This window comes from Chiloscyllium plagiosum, unplaced genomic scaffold (genome assembly GCF_037043375.1).
Source record: "Chiloscyllium plagiosum isolate Xiang-an unplaced genomic scaffold, Cpla_swu_hap1 HiC_scaffold_18, whole genome shotgun sequence".
Classification (NCBI taxonomy): Eukaryota; Metazoa; Chordata; class Chondrichthyes; order Orectolobiformes; family Hemiscylliidae; genus Chiloscyllium; species Chiloscyllium plagiosum.
Genome location: NW_028270156.1, coordinates 72,603,315 through 72,627,714, shown reverse-complemented (window position 1 = coordinate 72,627,714; position 24,400 = coordinate 72,603,315). Strand labels below are relative to the sequence as shown.

Sequence of the window (24,400 nt, the reverse complement as noted above, 5' to 3'; positions counted from 1 at the left end):
AAGTGACAGGATCTCTGAAATTAATTCAGGAGAAATTGGTGAATCATGGTTCACAGACTACATTATGTGTCAAATGTTAGGGAGGGATTAAAAATAGGTGAGTTTGCTAGATAGCATTTAAAAGTTGCACTGCATAATGAAACAGGAAGCAGACAAGAGATCAAAAATTTGTTGTTTTGCTCATGGGGAAAAGCTGTTAGTTGGTCGACAAACCTTTAAAAGCAAAGTTTAGTGGGCCTTTGCAAATCAAAAGGAACTGAGTGAGGTGAATAATTTGATAAGAATGTCAGATAGAAGAGTAGTGCGTCATGTAAATATGCTCAAATGGTTTTTTGATAGGGAAGGAAAGCAAAAGGTAATTTGCGACTTGTTATAATTCAGAGAGAAAAACCAAATCCAGGTGATTCGAAATTTGACATTCCTCAACTTAAATTGACCAATGAGGAAGGTCTTAGAAATTGAATAAATTAGCTACCTTCCAGAGGAAGATCTAAATTACCTAAATTTACCTAAAACAGTTACTACAATCACAAGGAGAGGCATGGAATAGCTGGGAAGTACTAAACTGATTACACATAATGTAGTTTTAGGAAATGCTGTTCCAATTCGGCAATATCCTTATAGGCTTCACCCTCTAAATTTGGCACAGACTGAAAAAGAGATGTGAAAAGACAACATAATCAAAGTGACTTGCAGTTAATGGGGCTCATCCATAGTGATGGCACCAAAACCAGATGGTACCCAACAATTGTGTGTGGACTATCAAAACGTCAATGCAGTTAAGAAATCTGATACATACCCTATTTCAAGATTGGATGATTGTATTCAAAAAGTGGAACAAGCAACTTATATTTCTCAGCTGGACTTACTCAAAGGATACTGGCAGGTATCTTTATCAGAAAGAGCAAAGGAAATTTTTGCTTTCATGACACTCAAGAGACTTTATCGATTTAAAGTCATGTCATTTAATATGAAGAATGCACTAGCCAAATTTCAAAGATTAACCAATAAGATCATTTTGAAATTACCCAATTTTGTGATGTACATTAACAATCTCGAAATATTCACTCACGAAGGCAAAGAACATTTGGAGCATCAAATGGAATTGTTCGATTGACTTCAGGAGGTGGGCTTGGCGATAAATCTGGCCAAGAGTGAATTTGCAATAGCTCAAGTCATGTTTCTAGGCCATACCATTGGACATCGTCAGTTGGCCCCATGTGATATGAAAACTAAGGTTATTGGGGAGTTTTTCATACTGCTGACAAAGAAGGATGTACTACAATTCCTGGGTCTGAGTGTTTTTACCAAAATTCACATTGAACTTTAGCAGTATGGTTGCTCCATTGACTGACTTGTTGAAGAAGTGTAAAAACTTGCAGTGGACTGGTGAGTGCCAGAAGGTATTTGACAGCTTGAAAGCTGTGTTGACCACCAGCCTTGTGTAAGCAACACCCAATCACACAAAGCTGCTCAAAGTGGCTATTGTGAGTGATGTGGGTGTTGGTGTTGTACACTTGCAAAAAGATGACGTGAGTATGGAAAGAACTATTATTGGATATATTTCTAAAAAGTTGAATGTTCATCAAAAAAAATTCCACCATTAAGAAAGAGACCTTGAGCTTGATGTAAGCATTGCAGCATTTCAACAGTTAGTTTGCCAGTAATGTATCTGAGATCATAACCCCTTCATGTTTTTTGGAAAAAATTTAAGGATAAAAGTACCAGACTATTTAGATAGAATTTACTGTTACAGCCATTCAATTTGAAAATTACATACGCGGCAGGACAAGAGTACGCAATTACCGATGCATTGTCACCACTTTGAAGCAGTAAAGTAGAGGTGTTCAGTGATGGAAAAACACACTGAAATGGACTGTGTTATTGAAGTTTACATGTTTAGAGTTAGTACAAGGTATGCATATGTAATGTACACTACTTACAGCATGAGACTAAAAGCTTTCAAAATGAAGCAATCTTTATATATTAATAGTTCAGTTTTTAAGGGGAGAAAGTGTGAAGATACTGTACATTTCAGAAAGATGTATTCTGTGCAATTTCTCTTGCAGAGAGGGTTTCCACAGTGGTGTCAGAATGTTTGCTTCAAACAGGCATTTGGCAAATGCTTGTGAATTCTCCGTTTTTTTTGTAAATGAGACAAAAGACTGGATAGGGTGAAGGCTCACTCAAACCCAAGAACTATTGCTTTCAATAGGTGCGGCTAGAGTGAAGTTTTAGACAAAAGGCTTCCTCTTAAAAATCTGAAGTTTTACACTAAACAAAAATGAAAAGAGCTCCTACTGCAAGGATAAGCAAGGAAATATGCGCAATAGATGATTAATGAGCAGTGTATCCTGCTTGAGGTAATTTATTTTAAATCCAATTGCAAAATCTATAGGTGATATAACTCAATGTAATATAACTTGATGAACAAATGATTATTACAAATTCGAGTCCGATGTTAACTGCTGAGGTCACTCAAAAGAGACTTTTGCTTCTTTTACACAGTTCTTTAAATCTATGCTCTCTCATTCTTTTTTCCTTTCATGCCATCTCACCAGAAATATTGAATGATGAAGATACAGACATACAGTCTTGTGTTGTCTCAACAAAAGTTTGAAATTTACTTATCAAATAAATATTACAGCTGCAGAGAAGATGAAGGGAAAGAGAGATCAACATTAACATTTGGGAGATCTGTTCAAAAGTCTGATAACAGTGGGGAAGAAGCTGAGAATTTTGTGCTCTTATATTTTCAGGAAGAACGCTCAGCAATGGTGATAAAAATTCAGATGTAATCCTCAAATAGCAGAACTGAGGAAGTGAACATGTTGGTTTCACTAATAATGCAATCACTCAGAATGAGAACTTGCAAACCAATCAACAAGCTGAAGAGTTTGGATGCTTCAATAGAACACAATAAAATCTTTCTGACACAGCGTGAAGATGTTGTCTATCCAGCTACATGGAAGGCACCAGAAGGACAGGATGACCAATGTCCAAAGATTCAGAATACTGTAAAGGGGAAGTTGCTTGATTGGGAGATTTACGATACCATAGGGAAAATTGCCTGTCTCAATAGAGTATCCATCCTCTATAAACAAATCATGAAATTAAAGCTCTGTGAAATATTGCAAAAGAGCAATTGATTTTTCAGCAAACAAGAACTTCATTCACAAAGGAAATCCAAGAGATTAAACCACTTCTAGTTTAAAGGAACTTTCAGATATTGCATTGTCACGAGTAGAATTAAAACCAATAATCTTCGATTCACTTAGCTAGGAGTCTTCCAAGGGCAAAGACACACCACTATAGAAGAATACTAGAACTTCCAGACAATTTGAAGTTATCAGAGTCTTGCGGGAGTTGGAAAGCAAATGCAATTACATACACAAATGGATAATAATGATGGAATAAAATCTTTTGGTGCAGATGTTCTATAAAGGAGGCTGGATGGGTTAATAGTGAGGAGCACCATCATCTTGATGATGCTTTCATATGGACTTGTGGACTTAACAGTTTAAGATCTTGCAAGAGTAAGACCTAACATTCAAGTTCTCTTCTTAGAGCTGGATTTTCCCATTTATTTACAAAGTGCTTTTTCGGGCGAGATTCATGGTAGCTGGTCTACCGTAACCCTTATCTCATATGATCTTCCACTCTTCATCTCATTATGCAAGTACTCTTATTGCAGCCCTTTTCATGAAGTTATGCATCCCCAGAAGAAGGACGGGACACCACCACACTCTGCAGCCACCAATGCTGTCCCTGAGACCGCAATATGAAGGAGGAAGCACACTGAAGCAGTCACTGTCATCACTCACTAGACCAAGAACGTCATCTCTGCCAAAGCCGCCTCATCTCTGTCAATACTCCAGCCAATGCCATAGCCAGGATACTGTCCAACTCTTGAGGACCAAGACCCATCTCAACTTCCGAGAACTGACTGACCATCCAAATCAACTCCTGAGGACAGAAAGATCTTTTGCTCAAGAGATCATTCACTCTGCTGCCAGAACAATAGAGGAAAAGATCAGACCTGAATTCACCAACACTGGGACAGTGCTTAAACCGCAACCGCCAAGTCCACGAGTAATGGACAGTATCAGCTGCTCAACAGCTCCCTGCACTCTCTCTACCACAGCAGCCACAGAAAGAAGAAAAGATGAACTTGATTCAAAAGTTAAATGAAGAAAACAAATTTTTAAAAATAGAATCAGTTGGTCATGAATGACAGAACAGACTGGTGAGAGCCCAAACACATCCAATCCTCAGTCTCTGCAACCTTGTAAAAAGAAGAGTTGCAACTGACCAGTTCACTTAAGCAGTTTTGAACAATGGTTGCTAACCTTCATGCAATCCTTAGATAATGAATTGTTCAGAGATACATGGGCCTGCGAATCTTGTTTGAATCAGGTGATGGTCATATAGTATTCTTGCTCGACTATTAATCTAGAAACTCAGGTAATGTTCTGGGGACTTAGCTTCCGATTCTGCCATGGCAGATGGTAAAGTTTGAATTCAATAAAATGTATGAGATTACGAATCTAATGGTGACCATGAAACCACTACCAATTGCTGAAAAAACCTATCTGGTTCAATAAGGTCTTTCAGAGAAGGAAACTACCATCTTCACCTGCTCTGGCCTACATTGGCTCCAGACCCACAACAATGTGGTTGACTCTCAACTGCCCTTCGAAATACCTAGCAAACCAGTTATATCAATCATTATGAGGCGTCAAAGAAATGAAATCAGACATACCACCTCACATGAAAGCATTGGAATTGACAATGGAAAAAACAGCCCTATCAACTCTTCAAAGTCCTCCTCACTAACATCTGGGGGCTTGTGCCAAAATTGGGAGAGCTGTCTTAAAGATGAGTGAAGCAACAGCCTGACATAGTTATACCACCATCATCACCCCTAAATGTGTCCTGTCCCAAGGTTCACTGACAGGGCAGACCCAGCAGAAGAGGCAGCACAGTGGTATACAGTCAGGAGGAAGTTGCCATGAGAGTCCTCAGCATTGACTCTAAATCCCATGAAGTCTCATGACAAAGGTTTACCACATGCAAGGCAACCTCTTGCTAACTACCACATATCTTCCTCGCTTGGTTGATGAATCAGTACTCCATGTTGAGCAACACTTGGAGAAAGCGCTGAAGTTGGATATAATACAAAATATACTCTGGCTGGAGAATTTCCTTGTCCAGCACCAAGAATGGTTCAGAGCAACACTACTGATTGAACTGGTTGGATCCTAAAAGACATAGCTGCCAGATTCAATCTGCGGCAAATGGTGAAGGAACTAACAAGAGTGAAAAAACACACAACCTTATCCTCACCAGACTGTGCAGATGTATCTGTCCATGACAGTATCAATAAGAGTGACCACTGTACAATCAGTATGGAGATGAAGATCTACTTCATAATGAGAACAACTTCCATTGTGTTGTGTGGCACTATCACCGTATGAAACATGACAGACTTTAAACAGATCTAGCAACTCAAGACTGGGCATCTATGAAGTGGTGTGAACCATCAACAGAAGCAGAACCATACTCTAACATAACCTAGAACGTCATGACTCAAGTGTATGCCTCACTCAACCATTACTATCAAATCAGGGGATTAACCTTGGTTCAATGGAGACTTAAAGTGCATACCAGTAGCAGGACTGGGCACGCCTAAAATGAGGTGTCAATCTGGTGAAGCTACCAAACAGACTGTGGGGTTCTTGAGCAGAGTGACATGAGAAGTGAGGTGGCAGTGAAGGTTTTGGCAGGCTTGAAAGGAGACAAATCCCTATGGGCTGTATGCTGCTCGCATCTGTGGGAGGAAAGTACAAGGGTTCTGAGCCAAATTTTAATTCCTCTCTGGCCACAAGCAAGATGCCAAAGAATGGAATATAGCTAGTATGGCTCAATTTTTCGAGAGGATGGGAGGGGAAAAAAAAAGTGAGTCTCACATATATGATAAGCAAACCATTAAAGAAAATTCTGAAGGTAATAATTAACCTCCACGCAAAGAGGCACGTTTTGATCTGTCAGTATGTCTTTGTCATACGGGTAGGGTTATACCTAACAAATTTGATTCAATTTTCCAAGGTGACTAGGCGTGAAAGTGAAGGTGAAGGACCCCATGTAATTGAGGGTAAATTAATTGAGGGTAAAGTTCAGTGACAAATACCTAGTTTGCATCTCCAAGCTCAAGTTCTAACAAAGGACCACTGGACTCAAAACATTAACTGATTTCTCCCCACAGAATTATTGTATTCTTTGCTCTGTTCTATTATGCTTTGCACGTCGAATGGTATGATCTGAAGTATTGCACGCAAAATAAAACTTTTCACTGTACCTAGGTACTTGTGACAATAATAAATCAAATCAAATATGCTGCCGCACCTACTGAGTTTATCCAGCAATTTATGTTTATGATTCAGATTTCCAGCATCCACAGCTGTTTGTTTATTCGAGATAATTGCAAAGGTAGTTTCTGACAGACACATACGGAGACTGGGAAAGCCAGAAGCAGGTTCAGGCAGAAGAAAAAAGGTCCTTAACAGTGGAGATGTTAACATTAACTGTATCCAAGCAATCATGACTTGGGAGATATTCTGAAATTAAAGAAATCAATGCGTAATAATTTCTAGAAGTAGAAGACTAGTCTGAAAGGAAAACCTCTTATAAATTATTAAACATACCATTTCAGGGAACTCATGTTAAGTAACAGAGGACTGAGTTAGCACTTCGTTTTCAGAGTTGAGAGTGTGTTGCTGAAAAGCACAGCAGGTCAGGCAGCACCTGAGGAGCCGAAGAATCGATGTTTCGGGCTGGAGCCCTCAATCAGGACTGATTCATTCCTGATGAAGGGCTCTGGCCCAAAATGTCGATTCTCCGACTCCTCGGATGCTGCCTGACCTGCTGTGCTTTTCCAGCAACACACTCTCGACTCTGATCTCCAGCATCTGCAGTCCTCACTTTCCCCTACTTTGTTTTCAGAGTCTTGTGAAGTTACATTCAAGGAAGAAAACAGCATCCACTGAATGAGCAACAATTTGTCGAAAGGAACCTAATCATAGCCATGACACCTAAGTAGCAAACTTTCATGTAGTGATAATGGTGACTCTTCAGTGGAGTTTGAGTATCTTAAGGATTCTGCTTGAATAAAAGGGATGAACTATTCTATCTGATATTTTTCAGTGAGATTGAATCAGTAGTTTTTCTCCAGTGCAAAACTTCGTTTTGTGTAAAAAATGCTTAAGATTGTTAACGGTACCCTGTTGTGAATATGTTCAGTGACTGGCTTCCAATAAATGAAAACCAAACTTATGGTCTATCAAGCCAAGTTTGACTCTGGGATCTTACTTGTCTAGTATTACCATCAACTGTGATTATAAATTAATCTACTTCCTGTCCAGTAACAGTATGCTTCTTCTTCAAACATTTATGATGCTAATAAGTTGCTGATTCTGGTGTGATTGTTAAAGTAAAAGTTTTGGGGGAAATGCCTTCTTCACTGTCCTATCTACCTGCGACTCCACTTTCAGGGAGCGATGAACCTGCACTCCAAGGTCTCTTTGTTCAGCAACAGTCCCTACGACCTTACCATTAAGTGTATAAGTCCTGCTAAGATTTGCTTTCCCAAAATGCAGCACCTCACATTTATCTGAATTAAACTCCATCTGCCACTTCTCAGCCCATTCGCCCATCTGGCCAATATCTTGTTGTAATCTGAGGAAATCTTCTTTGCTGTCCACTACACCTCCAATTTTGGTGTTATCTGCAAACTTACTAACTGTACCTCTTATGCTCACATCCAAATCATTTATGTAAATGACAAAAAGTAGAGGGCCCAGCACTGATCCTTGTGGCACTCCACTGGTCACAGGCCTCCAGTCTGAAAAACAACCCTCCATCACCACCCTCTGTCTTCTACCTTTGAGCCAGTTCTGTATCCAAATGGCTAGTTCTCCCTGTATTCCATGAGATCTAACCTTGCTAATCAGTCTCCCATGGGGAACCTTGTCGAAAGCCTTAGTGAAGTCCATATAGATCACATCTAGCGCTCTGCCCTCATCAGTCCTCTTTGTTACTTCTTCAAAAAGTTCAATCAAGTTTGTGAGACATGATTTTCCATGCACAAAGCCATGTTGACTATCCCTAATCAGTCCTTGCCTTTCCAAATACATGTACATCCTGTCCCTCAGGTTTCCCTCCAACAACTTGCCCACCACCGAGGTCAAGTTCTATACTTGGTCTATAGTTCCTTGGCTTGTCCTTGCCACCCTTCTTAAACAGTGGCACCACATTTGCCAACCTCCATTCTTCCGGCACCTCACCTGCAACTATTGATAATACAAATATCTCAGCAAGAGGTCCAGCAATCACTTCTCTAGCTTCCTACAGAGTTCTCAGGTACACCTGATCAAGTCTTGGGGATTTATCCACCTTTACCCGTTTCATCCAGCACTTCCTCCTCTGTAATATGGACATTTTGAAAGATATCACCATCTATTTCCCTACTGTCTATATCTTCCATATCCTTTTCCACAGTAAATACTGATGCAAAATACTCATTTAGTATCTCCCCCATTTTCGGCGGCTCCATACAAAGGCTGCCTTGTTGATCTTTGAGGGGCCCTATTCTCTCCCGAGTTACCCTTTTGTCCTTAATGTATTTGTAAAAACCCTTTGGATTCTCCTTAATTCTATTTGCCAAAGTTATCTCATGTCCCCTTTTTGCCCTCCTGATTTCCCTCTGAAGTATATTCCTACTTCCTTTATACTCTTCTAAGGATTCATTCGATCTATTCTGTCTATACCTTACATATGCTTTCTTTATCTTCTTCACCAAACACTCAATTTCTTTAGTCATCCAGCATTCCCTGTAACTACCAGCCTTTCCTTTCACCCCAACAGGAATATACTTTCTCTGGATTCTCATTATCTCATTTCTGAAGGCTTCCCATTTTCCAGCTGTCTCTTTACCTGCGAACATCTGCCCCCAATCAGCTTTCGAAACTTCTTGCCTAATACTGTCAAAATTGGCTTTTCTCCAATTTACAGCTTCAATTTTTAGATCTAATAGAATTATGGTCGCGGGCCACAAAGCCATCCCCCACTGACACCTCAGTCATCCGCCCTGTCTTATTTCCCAAGAATAGGTCAACTTTTGCACCTCCTCTAGTAGGTATATCCACATAGTGAATCAGAAAATTGTCTGGTATGCACTTAACAAATTCCTTTCCATTTAAACTTTTAACACTATGGCAGTCCCAGCCTATGTTTGAAAAGTTAAAATCCCCTACCATAACCACTCTATTATTCTTACAGATAGCTGAGATCTCCTTACAAATTTGCTTCTCAATTTCCCTCTGACTTTTAGGGCGTCTATAATACAATCCCAATAAGGTGATCATCCCTTTCTTATTTCTCAGTTCCATCCAAATAACTTCCCTGGATGTATTTCCAGGAATATCCTCCCTTATCAAAAATGCCACTTCCTCTCCTCTCTTACCTCCTTTTCTATCCTTCTGTCGCATTTGTATCCTGGAACATTAAGCTGCCAGTCCTGTCCATCCCAAAACCATGTTTCTGTAATTGCTATGATATCCCAGTCCCATGTTCGTAACCATGCCCTGAGTTCATCTGCCTTCCCTGTTAGGCCTCTTGCATTGAGATAAATGCAGTGTAATTTATTTGTCCTACCTTGTCCATGCCTGCCCTGACTGTTTGACTCACTTCTGTTCTCAACGGTACAGTCTCAGATTGATCTCTTTCCTCACTATCTCCCTTGGTATCCCCCTCCCCCCGCCACCCCACCTTACTGCTTTAAATCTTCCCGAGCAGGTCTAACAAATCTCCTTGCAAGTATATTAGACCCCTTCCAATTTAGGTGCAATCTGTCCTTCTTGTACAGGTCAATTTCAATGATTCAAAAATGTGATTCCTTCCAAACAGCAGCTCCTCAGCCTCGCATTCATCTGCTCAATCTTCTTATTCCTGCCCTCACTAGCTTATAGTACTGGGAGTAATCCAGATTTTACTACTCTCGAGGACCTACTTATTGATTGTTAAACACCGTGTTAGCAATCCAACTCACTTCATTAATATTTAGCCTCCCATCTTACCAGATTTTCCAACAAGCATGATGTCAGGAAACTCGACAAGGACACTACAGTGAGCACTTGATGTAAGTGCATTCAGCCGGCTGCTTGCTCTGCACAACAGCCATTCTAGAAACCTGGCAGCAATATCTCAGGCTACTCTCCATGGACATATACGCACGTCCACAGACATTGGCAATTGACTTACGACAACCTGCAAGAACGCAAATGGTATATCTCGGATACAATTACAGGATGCTTCTGAAGTTCACTGACAGTTGCACCAGCAACTCACTATTATGCAGCAGCAAGGACACTGTACATTTATGAACATACATCTAGTTCTTGGAATGGACAAGACTACATTTCCAGGCTCTCCAGTTCTTCACATAGTATTCAATCACAGAGCCTATCTGGATGTTCACAGTGTCGCTGGCTTGCATTGAGTTGCCTAGCATTTTTATGCTGTGCATCCTCAACCAAAGCTACCATGCTCATTTTTGTCTTTATGTGCCAATTAATGCAGACAAAGCCAGGAACCTTGTCAGAGTTGTTAACAGACCCATCAAGTCAAACAGAATAGCCTTTACTCAGGGGTACAATAAATCAAGGACAGACACTGATATTATGCTAGCCCTGCTCTGAGTGGGCAGTTGGAACTCTTGTCTCAAAGGCTGAGGAGCCAAGTGGCATACCACACATCTTGACTCTTGTTGTCCCATTGCAGCAGTTTTCTTCCTGGAATGGGATAAATGCAGGTGTTGGGGCAATGAAAATGGTTTGCACAGTGATGAAAGTTGGTGCAGGTCAGAGGTTTCAAAGCAAGTCATTAAGCTGTATAAAGGGCATGCAGGATTAGTAGCATCAGGGATTGGAGTGGATGATAACATGTGGGAAAGATACTGTGGGAAAGATGTTGCAGGCAGTTTTGAGTGGTAGAGCATGACTCTTGATGGGAGGTAGATGCAGTAACACAGTGTGTGATATGTCAGAGAGAAGGTGGTATTCTGGCAGTGAAGGGTACACTTTCTTCCGACACTGCTGCACATTCTTCTGAATGGTATCTTTACAGTGAACAACTATTTCTTTAGTGGAGCATGTTACTTTGTACCATTTGACTGAAAAGTGTATTTGTCCTATTGAAAAGAATATAGGCAAGACTTTAAAGATGTTTACCAGCCTCATTGCTATGATTTTAATCTGGCATGTAAACTTGGTCTCCATTTCAGTGCAGACAGCTTCTGAAAACTTCAGGAACCAATTAGTATTCAGACAGCATGGGTTCCAGGCAATCTTTATTTTTAAAACTAAAAATTAAACAACACCAGGTTATAGTCCAACAGGTTTATTTGGAAGCACTAGCTTTCGGAATAGTGCTCCTTCATCAGGTGGTTGTGGAGTATAAGATTGTAAGACACAGAATTTATAGCAAATGTTTACAATGTGATGTAACTGAAATTATATATTGAAAAGGCCTGAATTGTTGGTTCAGTTTCTCATCTTTTAGAATGAACATGTTGGTTTCAGTTCTTTCATATGTAAATCACAGCACATTTAAAAGTTACATTCTCTTAATAATTGGTGTCATGTCAGCCCAGATAGTGCATTGAAGGTGTGAGCTGCCCTGTGTGAGACTGTCTGTGTCACAATTGTCAGACTGATTCTAATCTAAAAAATGGATTTAAAGAATCTTACATGGATTCATGCAGTTTTTGAGCAAAGTAAAATGTAATTCTGCAAGTACAAATTCACCCCACAAATGTATATGTGAATGTGTGCATGTGGACGTGTGTGTGTGTGTGGGGGGGGGGGGGGGGAGGTGAAGGTTATGAGTGTCTGTGAGAGAGTGTGTGTATGTGTGTGAGTGTGAGTGTAAAGGGGTATATGTCTGTGAGAGGGTGCATGTCAGTGTGGGAGTGTGTGTGTGAGTGTATGGGAGATCAGTGTATGGGTCTGTAGGAGTATATGAATGTGTGTATGTGTGTCTGTTTGTCTGTGTGCGTCTGTTTGTCTGCATGCACAGCGCAATGGAGTCACCTATAGTGTGACATGAACCCAAGGTCCCAGCTGAGGCCATGCCCATGGGTACCAAACTTGGTTATCAGCCTCAGCTCGGCCACTTTTCGTTGTTGCCTATCCCAAAGTCCGCCTTGGAGGATGGTCACCCGAAGATCTGAGGTTGAATGTCCTGGATCGCTAATGTGTTCTCCGACTGGGAGGGAACGCTCCTATCTGTTGATTGTTGTGTGGCATCCATTCATCTGTTGTTGTAGTCTCTGCTTGGTCTTGCCAATGTACCATGCCTCAGGGCATCCTTGTCTGCAGCGTATGAGATATACAACGTTAGCTGAGTCGCATGAGTACCTGCCATGTACATGGGAGGTGTCCCCACATGTAATGGTGGTATCTGACACGTCTTGCAGCGTCCACTGTGACAAGGTTGCATGGCATTGTCCTAAAAGCCAGGCAGTTTGTTACAATTTTTATTTTTAATGTTATTTTTAAAGACAAAGTCCTTGCACAGGCTACTTTCCAGCAGTGCAGAGCCATTTACTAAATAATTGCATTGTTTTCTATTCAAGGAAAAGCTACAGCACAAAGACTGGTTAGCTCACTTGGTTGGAATCTGGTTTGCAACCTCCAGATCTGTAAAGGAATATTTTACCACTGCTAGTTGCTGAGCTGTTTAAAATATTCACTGATCACCCAAAGGTTTAAGGGCTTGTGTGATGCACTGGTAATATTCCTTCCCAAGCTAGGAGGCCTGAGTTCAAGCCACCTCTTCCAGGTGTGTGCAATAACACCTCTAGACATTTTGATTAGATAATATCTAGATTTTTAAAAAATCTGATGTTCAATCTCTTATTAGTGAAGATTTTAGTTCAAACGCAATAAAGAACACAAGGGAGCCTGGAGCGCTAGATTAGAAAGGAGGAAATGTAGCTACAATTGATTAATATTTAGCAACTCCTGAAGAAAGTGGAGCAATTCAGATAGCTTTCACAGTGATTGCCTCTAATGTGAATTGTTGGTCATTATTATCCAGGTTCACATGGTCATATGTAAGGTACAAGAGGCTAACTTGTACTTACGGAATTATCCTATAAACAATGGTGTTAGGAGAGAACCAAAACAGAGGTGGCTAGTAGGTCTCGCAACGTCTGTGAGAGAAATCAAATTTGATGTTTCAGGTCATGTCATCCTTCCTCAGAACTGATGGTAGCTAAGAAAATCTCAGTTTATATACAGAAGATAGAGTGTGGGGGTCGTTGGGGGGGAGGTGAACAGTAAATGATAGGTAGGGGTAGAGCCCAAAGACAAAGAATAACACTTGGACAGACAAAGGAGTCGATAACGATTCCTTTTACTATCAACTCTTCTGTCTGTCCAATACTTTTGATTTTTCTTTTTTGGCTCTATCCCTGCCTACTCCTCACCTCCTCCCCCATCCTAACTTTTGCATATAAAACGATATTTTCCTAGCTACTATTAGTTCAGAGAAAAGGTCACTAGACCTGAAACATCAACTCTGATTTCTCTTAACAGCAGCTGCCAGATCTGCTGAGCTTTTCCAGAAGCCTCTGTTTTTGTTTCTGATTTACAACATCCATAGTTCTTTCGGAGAGAAGTTGGCAAGAGAAAACTAAAAAGGATGAGGATAGGAAAAATAGAGGTTCCTCTTTATGTTTTGGTAGCACAGCATAACAACTAACTCTGAACTGCATTAGCATCAGCAATAACTAGAAAAAAAAATGGGCAGGCCACAGCATTAACCGGACATGTCAGAGATGAAAGGTACTACAAAGCCAGATCTATGTGTCCAACAAAATGTGTGGTCAAATTTCTTTCAAATGAAATATGCAAAAGAAATGATACAGTACTCAAAAATGTCATGTAATGTTGCAGAATAATTATTTTTCAAAAGGCAGCAAAATTCAAAACATTTATAGTTTATGCCACACATTCACATTTTGATTTGTAATCAACTATGCTCAATCTTGTGAAAACAGACTGAGTATGTTTAGTTTTATAACACAAATAAGCTTTCTGGTCTCCTGCACACTTAGAGTTGGTCATTTAGCCCAAACCCTTCCATCATTCACACCTGATATGTTTACTTCCATTTACAAACAAGGACAAATTCTGATTTTGGTAGAATATTCCATGTCAAGAAATCTTTTACATGGTAAGAAAATCCCTCCATTCACTATTTATGTGTTGATTTTAGATGTTTACTCTCTTATTTGTCTCACTGACCAGTGCATGTGATCTTTCAGTCATTGCCGTACTAAAACCCTTCCTTTTTAATAATTCAAGTCTCCTTTTAATCTTTTCTATAGTTCCCTGAAACTGTCATCGACATCAACTCCGTGGAAAACTTCCACACTACAATACACATGATAATAATTTCAAAGAAATATCAGGGGCCTGGAAGATAACTTGTGAATTCTCTATATTTAAGAAAGGGTCAGCATATGTGTAGAGATTTGTCTACCTGTTGGTTTAATAGTGATGGTAGGAAACATAACATAATCACTATTAGGAAAGAGAAAATAAGAACATGTAGAAGTGAGAAATGGGATAATGAATAGTCACAGATTTCAAAAAGGGAAAATCACTCTAAATATTTTGCGTAAACAGTTGGAATTGTAGTTAATGAAATGCAGTAGATGTAGTTTATCTGGATTTTCACAAGGCCTTCGAAACAGTGCTCCCTTAATGAACAAGATCTAAGAATGGGGAGTCAGGAATCAAGTTTGCTTCAGCAGAAAGCTGAAGGCGATTATAAAGGCTTAGATAGGTGAAGTCACTCCACAGTATCCAAACACCAAGTCTTCCTTTATTTACACATGGAGAGTCAATGACACTGATCCAGCTCCACCAAAGCCAACTGACAAACAAACATATTGTCAAGACATTCCTGTTCTTACCTGTCAGCTAGGGTTCCCTAATTGGACCAGATTAACCCCCCCAATCAGGGAACTCGTATTATATAAGGTCCACTTGGCTGATCTCATTACAATCACTACATCCCTACCCCTCTGAATCCAAGGACATAGGCCAGTTTTTATTTTGTAGCTCCTCCTGGGGTGTTTTATCACTAGGTCAGGTTCCTACAATTATGCCTCTGATATGGGCAGCGTGAAATGCACAGTAGCTCACCACTTGACCCTGCAGCATCTCAAAAGAAATTCATTCTCTTCTTCAGGCAACAAAGGTATTGAGATAGAGACACCCACCTTGTCCATTTCAGATTCCAAGGTATCTTCAATGCTTGACCCAGTGTTGGAACCCACAGGTTCTAGAACAGTCGGGAAGGCTGTTGAGAAGCCGATCATGTTTTGTTCCCACCTTGTTTGCAAGTTTTCAGCTTGCATATAGCCCCATGCTTGTTCAGGGATGCCCCACCTACACAAACTTTATAAGTCACTGGACCTGACCTCCTGTCGACCATGCCTCTTACGTGTGCAGGGCTTTCCATTGCTCCTCCTCAAGATTTCATCCCCTAAAGTAAAATGTCTCTCTCACTTAGTGACATCTTATGTGCAGCATAGGCAATCCTGATGCTGTTTCCCGCCACCCAAGTCCAGGAAGATCAGATTTAACCTTGTGCAGAGAATTCTCCCCTTTAGCAACTCTGTTGGAGCTGTCCCTGTAGTTGCGTCAGGGGTGGCCTGCTACCAAATAGGAACCAAGATAGTTTCGTATCCAGTGGAGCTGTAAGCTGTTTCTTTAAGCCTGTCTTCAAAGTTTGGAATGTTTTCTGTCAGATCATTGGACAATGGATGGTATGGAGCTATCCTTATATATCCAATCCCATTCAACTTCAGGCAATACTTAAATTCCTTGCTGATCAACAATGGCCCATTATCAACAATTCTGGGAGTCCATGTGTTGCAAAAGATGCGCAGTTTTTCTATTGTCGTCCCCGTGTTGGACGAATGAACTCTACTCATATCCAACAACTTTGTGAGAGTGTCCACAATGATTAAGAACATTGAGCCCATGAAAGGGCCTGACTAGTCGATATGTAACTGAGTCTAGGGTTTACCCAGCCATTCTCATGAATGTGGGGGAGCTGCGGGCAGTAATTTTTGTCCTTGTTGGCACTCTGGGAACTGCCCCACCAATGCAGATATGTTGGCATCCAACCCTGGCCATCAGATTCAACTGCTCATCAACATCTTTATTTTGGAAACCCTGAATGACTCTGTTGGAGTTTAGCCAGTATCTGGCAGTGACCTTTACTCAGGACAATCACACTTACTTCCCATAACAATAATGACATCCTCTACTCTGATCTGGTCTCTGTGAGTTCAAAATGGTTTCAATGCTGGTTGTGGTGGCCCTTTTATTTTCCCTATCATCACCAGCTGTTTCAGTCTTGCCAGGACTGGATCTTTCTGTGTCCAATATCTATGACTGGAAGCATGTCCAGAAAATTTAAAACCATCACATACTCTTCCAGTGGCGGTGCCACTGGTGGTGCATCTGTCAGCAATTAACATCTCAATGCGTTTGCATTTGCTACTTGGCATCCCAGATGGTGTTCCAACTTGTAATTACACGCACCTAGTATTTAAGGATGAGGATTTCTGGGTTAGGGAATAAAACCAACCATCATTCTTATCATTTCAGGAGAACTAAATCATTAGGGTTTCCAAAATAAAGATGTTGATGAGCAGTTGAATCTGATGGCCAGGGGTGGATGCCAGGGTTGAGTTTGGCCTGAAGCTATGGGCAACATTGCCTTGTATCTTAAAGTTTACCTTGCAGGGTTTGTGGTCCATGACTATTACAAATTTACATCTGTAAAGATTTACTGGAACTTCTTGACTGCAAATATGAAGGCCAAACCTTCCTGCTCTACCTGGGCACATTTATGCCCTGCAATAGCCAAAACCCTGGAATGTATAAGCGATTGGGCATTCCTCTCTATTGGGACACCAATCAGCTAATACTACCCTGATGCCATATGGGGGCAGAGGTGGGGGCATCGCATGTCAACACCAGATCTCACTTGAGATCATGGTGTGCCTTACACATTAAAGGATCTTCACTTCCCAGAAACTAGGTAACATCTTTAGTGGGCCTCAGCAATGCTGAAATTTCCTGCTTTCTATTTATATGCTTGGCTTTCTTTGGGTTGGTGATGACATTTCCTGTGGTGATGTTATTTCCTGTGGTGAAGTCACTTCCTGTTCCTTTTCTCAGGAGGTGGTAAATGGGGTCAAACACAATGTGTTTGTTGATAGCGTTCCGGTTGGAATGCCATACTTCTAGGAATTCTCATGCGGGTCTTTGTTTGGCTTGTCCTAGAATGGATGTGTTGTCCCAGTCGAAGTGGTGTCCTTCCTCATCTGTATGTAAGGATACTAGTGAGAGAGGGTCATGTCTTTTTGTGGCTAGGTGGTGTTCATGTATCCTGGTGGCTAGTTTCCTGCCTGTTTGTCCAATGTAGTGTTTGTTACAGTCCTTGCACGGTATTTTGTAAATAATGTTAATTTTGCTCATGGTATGTATAGGGTCTTTCAAGTTCATTCGTTGCTGTTTTAGTGTGTTGGTGGGTTTGTGGGCTACCATGATGCCAAGGGGTCTGAGTCGTCTAGCAGTCATTTCCGAGATGTCTTTGATGTAGGGGAGAGTGGCTAGGGTTTCTGGACATGTTTTGTCTGCTTGTTTGGGTTTGTTGCTGAGAAATCGACTGTGTTCATTGGGTACCCATTCTTTTTGAATACACGGTATAGGTGAATTTCCTCTGCTCTGTGTAGTTCCTCTGTGCTGCAATGTGTGTTGGCTCGTTGAAATAATGTTCTGATGTGGCTTCGTTTGTGGGTGTTGGGATGATTGCTTCTGTAGTTCAATATTTGGTCTGTATGTGTTGTTTTTCTGTAGACGCTGGTTTGAAGTTCCCCATTGGCTGTTCGCTCTACTGTGACATCTAGGAACGACAGTTTGTTGTTGTTTTCCTCCTCTTTAGTGAAATTTATGCCAGAGAGGGTATTATTGATGGTCTTGAAGGTTTACTCTAACTTGTTTCATTTAGTGATGACAAAGGTGTCATCCACGTAGTGGACCCAGAGTTTGGGTTGGATGGTTTGCAGAGCTGTTTGCTCAAGTCTCTGCATTACTGCCTCTGCTAAGAACTCTGATATCGGAGATCCCATGGGTGTTCCATTGGTTTGTCTGTAGGTTTTGTTGTTAAAGCTGAAGTGGGTGGTAAGGCATAGGTTCACTAGCTTGATGATATTCTCCTCGTTGATGAAGTTGGTGGTGTTTGGTATATGTCTTTGGGTCCCTTCTAATGGTGTAGACAGTGTTTCCTTGGCCAGGTTAATGTTGATTGAAGTAATGTTGATTGTTACATCAAAGGGGACCATTATTTCATCCTCTTCTATCTTAGTGTCTTTGATGGTCTTCAGGAATTCTTGGGTGTGGTGGATGGAGTGGTGTGAGCCTTCTACTAATGTTTTAGTCTTTCGTGTAGCTCCTTGGCCAATCTGTAAGTTGGTGTTTCCAGGTAGTGAGATTCTGAGGGGGGCTCCTGGTTTGTGAATTTTGGGTAATCCATAGAAGCGTGGTGTGTTGGATCCATCTGGTTTCATTTTTTGGAAGTCGGTCTTATATACTTGTCCAGATTTCTGAAATTTTTTGAGTAGGGCTGTGATTTGGTTCTCTAGTCGTGGGGTCAGGTCTATCGCCACTTGTTGGTTAGTGTTGATATCTGTAAGTAGTGCTTTTGCTTTTACAATGTAGTCTCTTCGATTTAGAATGACTATCAAGCGTCCTTTGTCTGCACGTACGATAACAATGTTTTTATCTTTTTTTAGTCCCTCCGGTGCTTTCCTTTCTTGTGTATTGAGTGTGTTTCCTTCCATTTTTCTACTTAAATGTTGGTGTGACTACTTGTCTGATGGATTGTTTCGTTTCTTCTGTGAGTTGGTTATCGTTTAGTGTTGTTTCTAATGCTGCTAAGAAATCTTTCTTGTCCGCATCCTGGCAGTTGTAATTTAATCCTCTTACTAAGATGGCTTTTTCAGTGTCTGTTAAGGGTCAGTCAGATAAGTTTTTTATCCATGCTTCTGTGTTGTCATCATTGTTACTTTGTGTAAGTTTGTCTAATTTTGTTTGCAGATCTAGTTTTTTTCATTTTCTCTGTTTGTTGCTGTCTAATATCCATGGCTTGTTGTACTGTGTCTGTCCATTCACGGTCAGTTGCATGACTGAGTAAAGATTTTTGATATACAATTTCCCAGTAGTATTTACGGAGTCTGTTGTGGACATTATTAATCATTTCTCTAAGCATTCTGCGGCCGTTTTGCTCTGCTATTCTTATGGTTAGTGGGGTGTGAAAAGGAGGTTTGTACTGAAGACATTTAGGCAGTGATTGAAGACAACAACAAACTGTTGTTCCTAGATGTCACAGTAGAGCGAACAGCCAATGGGGAACTTCAAACCAGCGTCTACAGAAAAACAACACATACAGACCAAATATTGAACTACAGAAGCAATCATCCCAACACCCACAAATGAAGCCGCATCAGAACATTAGTTCAACGAGCCAACACACACTGCAGCACAGAGGAACTACACAGAGCAGAGGAAATTCACCTATACCATGTATTCAAAAAGAATGGGTACCCAATGAACACAGTCGATTTCTCAGCAAAAAACCCAAACAAGCAGACAAAACACGTCCAGAAACCCTAGCCACTCTCCCCTACATCAAAGACATCTTGGAAATGACTGCTAGATGACTCAGATCCCTTGGCATCATGGTAGCCCACCAACCCACTAAAACAGCAGCTAATGAACTTGAAAGACCCTATACAGACTATAAGCAAAACTAATGTTATTTACAAAATACCGTGCAAGGACTGTAACAAACACTATATTGGTCAAACAGGCAGAAAACCAGGATACGTAAACACCAACTAGCCACAAAAAGACATGAACCTCTCTCACTAGTATCCTCACATATGGATGAGGAAGGACACCACTTCGACTGGGACAACATATCCATCTTAGGACAAGCCAAACAAAGACGCGCACGAAAATTCCTAGAAGCATGGCATTCTAACCGGAACGCTATCAACAAACACATCGAGTTAGACCCCATCTACCACCCCCTGAGAAAAGGAACAGGAAGTGACTTCACCACAGGAAATAACATCACCACAGGAAATGACATCACCAACCCAAAGAAACCCAAGCATATAAATAGAATGCAGAAAATTTCAGCATTGCTTCGCCTGAGGCCTACTAAAGATGTGGAAATGTGTTGCTGGAAAAGCGCAGCAGGTCAGGCAGCATCTAGGGAACAGGAGAATCGACGTTTCGGGCATTAGCCCTTCTTCAAGGTTACTGTTGCAAAAACATTTCTTCAAAAACATGCTTTTTTTCTCACTGCCACTGAGATAACTCCACAGGGGCTGGCAACCCATCACTAAGTCACCCCTTATTTACATGTGGACAGTCCTTGACACTGATCCAGTTCTCTCAGAGCCAGCTCTCAATGCGAACAGAATACCTAACACTCCTACTCTTATCTGTCAGCAAAGGATCCCTGATTGGACAAGATTAAAAGCCCCATTTAGGGATCTCATCTTCTATGAGGTTTTTCTGGCTCGCCTCATTTCAGTCACTACAGTGGGAATAAGGGTTTGAAGTTATAATCAGATCAGCCATTATCTTATTGAAGGGTGGAGCAGAATGGCCTACTGTTGTTCCTAGTTTGCAAGTGAAGCAATTATTCAGAATAGCATAAAGTGGGAAATAACAGCAGACAGGATCTGTGCTGAGACTATTGCTGATCATGAATTCCATTAGGCTTCTAAATCGGAAGCACATTTTCTGTAGTTGCAGGTGACACCAATTCTAGGGGTGTGCGGGAGAATGGTCACTATTGTAGATGACAGCAACAACTTACAGGAAGATAATAGTAAACTTGAAGACTCTGCAAATAATTGGCAAATTAAATTCGATGTACACTTTGGTAGGAAGGTACAAATCTAGATGGGGCTAGAGGAGCAAAGGAATCACAAATACAGGAGGCCTTAAGTTGTACCACAGATTATCAAAAAAATGAAAACCAATTATTAAGTTACTTTATTTCAGGATGGAATTGAGAACTGGAGGAGAGTTTATACTAAATCTGTCATTGTTACACTGCACTTGGAGTAGTGAGTGCAGTTCGATTTGCCATATTATAGAAAGGATATAGAGCTACAGAGATAGTACAGAAAAGACTTACAGGGATGATATTAGAATGTGTGGGTATACATCTCAGGAAGGATTGACAGGAAAAGGAAACCTTTGTAATGATCTACCAGAGCGTAATTAGAGGTCAAGAAATCCAGTGGGACATTCAGAAAGAAGTTAGTTACCACATTAGAAGAGTGGTGAGACTGTGGGACTTGCTATCACAAAATGATTGTAGCAAAAATATGGATGCATTCAAGGGAAAGCTGGACAAACATGTGAGGGAGATGGGAACAGGTAGTTAAGATAGCAAATTTAGATGAGGACAGTTAGGGAGATGCATGAGCAGACTATAAATGTATGCATAAACTGGTTAAACCAAACTGCCTTTTTAAAAAAATTTCCTATGTAATTCTCTGCAACCTGTAAATAATCTTGTCACCATTAGTTGAGAACCACCAAATACCACAATACAATACAATCTATTGATTCATTATATAAAACAGCATCCACATCACCTAACTATCCAAAATATCTACATGCTACTACAATCTTAATATAAAACTTACACAGTTCTTTGTTGACTTGCAATATAATACTGAAAATATCTGGGTCACTGATGTTCCATTGGCCTTGTAAATCATCTGAAATGAACCAAAATTAAAGATGCAGTTTTTAATAATTCATATCAAATGTTATAATGTTTACACACAACAGACATTTTTCTGCCAATAGCATTTCTGAACTGACCATTAATCACTGACTTTACCTACTAAAGTTTTGTCATGGTGTATGAGGAAAAATCCAGATTCAATCTCATCATTTTCTTCAAACATACTTAACTCCAATATCTATCCACTTGTAGCCAAGTGAAAACAAAAACTAAAACAATTATTTTGTTAATCCAAGGCCCAAAAGCCAAATTTGGTATTCCATCCCAATTGCAGTCCTGATTAAATTTAAAACTCTAATATAGTCTAACTCTTCATCTCAGCCTCTCTGTAGCTGTGATCCTGTCAGTGCATTTCCTTAAAGACAGTATTCTGCACATTGCTTTATGATAGACATATTGACAATTCTTAAATTATGTTTAAGTGGTCTTTTTGTTCCCAGATGTTGAAACAATCACACCTTTTAGCTTGGGGAAAAAGGAGTTCTTTGTTTCTCACCTGCCATGAGCTAGCAGCCTGGCATTGTCCCATGTGTATTACTAACTCATCAGTTATGCAGCCATGCATGCGGCCCACTGGAATACTAATGAAATTGATCCCTGATTAATTAGTTCCTAGTTCTTTACAGACAATACAATATAACAAATGTCACTCTTAAAAATGCAATGGTCTTGTCAACCTGTTAAAGTCATTATTTTTTCTAAACTACACAAGATTATCAGTGGTGAGAAAAACCTGTTTGCAGCATTCTCTGAGAATGTAGTCTTTAAAGTACTTCATTCCAAAAGTGCTGCATTTCATTGTTTCAAAATATTATTAACATTCAAAGCCGCCCAGCAATAGCAAAGGGGATTATTGCAGGGTTTGTAATTGGTAATTTATGACAGGTTCAGGAGGTAGAGGATTGCAGGAGAATGTCATAGGAGGTGAGAGATGTAGACTCAGTGTTAGAAGTGCTGCAATTAGTCATACTACTGGGAAGTCACCTGAATGACAAAGACTTTATGTGGCACACTCAGTGAGAAGTCTTGAGCAATCAGGTAGCTTTGTGATGTCAGAACTCAGGAATAAATTTTATGAATTAATTGGCAGCTAACTGTTGGAGTCAGGACTTCGAAGATGGTCTGAGGATCTCAGAAAGTAGGAAGATCATTGCTGCCTCTGCGTTGGGGGAAACTACAAGAGGCCAGGAGATGTGAGCATTAATACTTTGGTAAAGCTGAGGGAGTTAGAGTTAAGAATCTCACAAGCAGTATTTTCTTGATGCAACTGAGCAATAATGGAGCTTAAGAGAAAATTCAGGGCAGAACTGGCTCAATACAGCTAACTATTAGTGAAGAGCTGGCTTATGCTTAAGTTATAAAGTGTGTTTTTCTGAATCAAGGGTAGTTTAAACTTCCTTTTGTGGATCCAATCTGAACAGGAGCAGTCACCGAGGGAGTCCACGACTGAGCAGCTTTTAAGAGGGATTTTCAAGACCAAGTCAGCAAAAGTGAGGAAATATAATTCTTTATGAAGTTCAATGATATTTGATGGGTCATTAACATCTGGGAGGAATTGCTGAAAAATCCACATAATCTGTCTTGATCACATTTGCTATTTGATGGGCAATGTGGTACATTCAATCACAGACTACTACCCATATTTATAGCTTAACTCTGGATGTTAGAAATTAGCTGTATATCTGTGGAGTATTGCATTACTGTTCTGTTATTATATAGACAAGTTCGTTATTTGTTCAAAGCCAAAGAATTGTATGGCTTTATTCTGCAGGTCCCTGGGCTCTCATTATGTTTATTTTAAAAATGAAAGTTGGGGGATCCAAGATGGCCGCATCTTGTTGGGATCGCATTTGCTGGGCTACAACACTGACCCGACAGAGCCAGAACCCATTCCAAACACTTTACTGTGCAAAAACACAGTAAAGGAGCTGGAAACCTGAAAAAAATCGACTTACCTCAGTCCTTGCAGCTGAAGAAAGGAGAAAGCTCACCTAGAGCCAGGATCTAGCCCTCTGAAGCAGCATGCTTGCTTACTTACCAGACCTTGATAAAGGAGCTGGCCAAACTTGTGAGGTCCTGGGGAGACAGATCCAGGAAAAAAAATCGAGAAGCTGGCTTCTGTATCTGCTATGCTGCAAGACTTGTGAAAAAGGACGATGAGGGGTAAAAACAGAGACTGACTCCTCCAAGAGCCAGACTGAAACGCTGGAAACACAGATCCGTGATCTGTTGGACAATCTCGAAAACATGGACAGAAGAAAGAACCTGCGTGTTGTTGGCATACCAGAGGGGATTGAAGGTGAGCAGCCGGTGAAGTTCTTTGAGAAGTGGCTCCCAGAGTTCCTTGGTTTGGAGGCTGAGAAGGGGAGGATAACAATTGAAAGAGCCCACTGGATCGTGGCACGAAAACCAGGTG

At 40.6% G+C, this 24,400-nt stretch overlaps 1 protein-coding gene across 1 annotated transcript in view; it reads right to left on the bottom strand.

The window, feature by feature from the left end:
* The window catches only part of LOC148147005 (low choriolytic enzyme-like), a 263,028-nt gene that overhangs the window by 196,051 nt on the left and 42,577 nt on the right, over positions 1-24,400 (bottom strand). Inside the window, exon 4 of the mRNA XM_087996181.1 lies at positions 21,881-21,955. Coding sequence (XP_087852307.1) covers positions 21,881-21,955 — 75 coding nt within the window. The remainder of the gene's footprint in view (positions 1-21,880; positions 21,956-24,400) is intronic.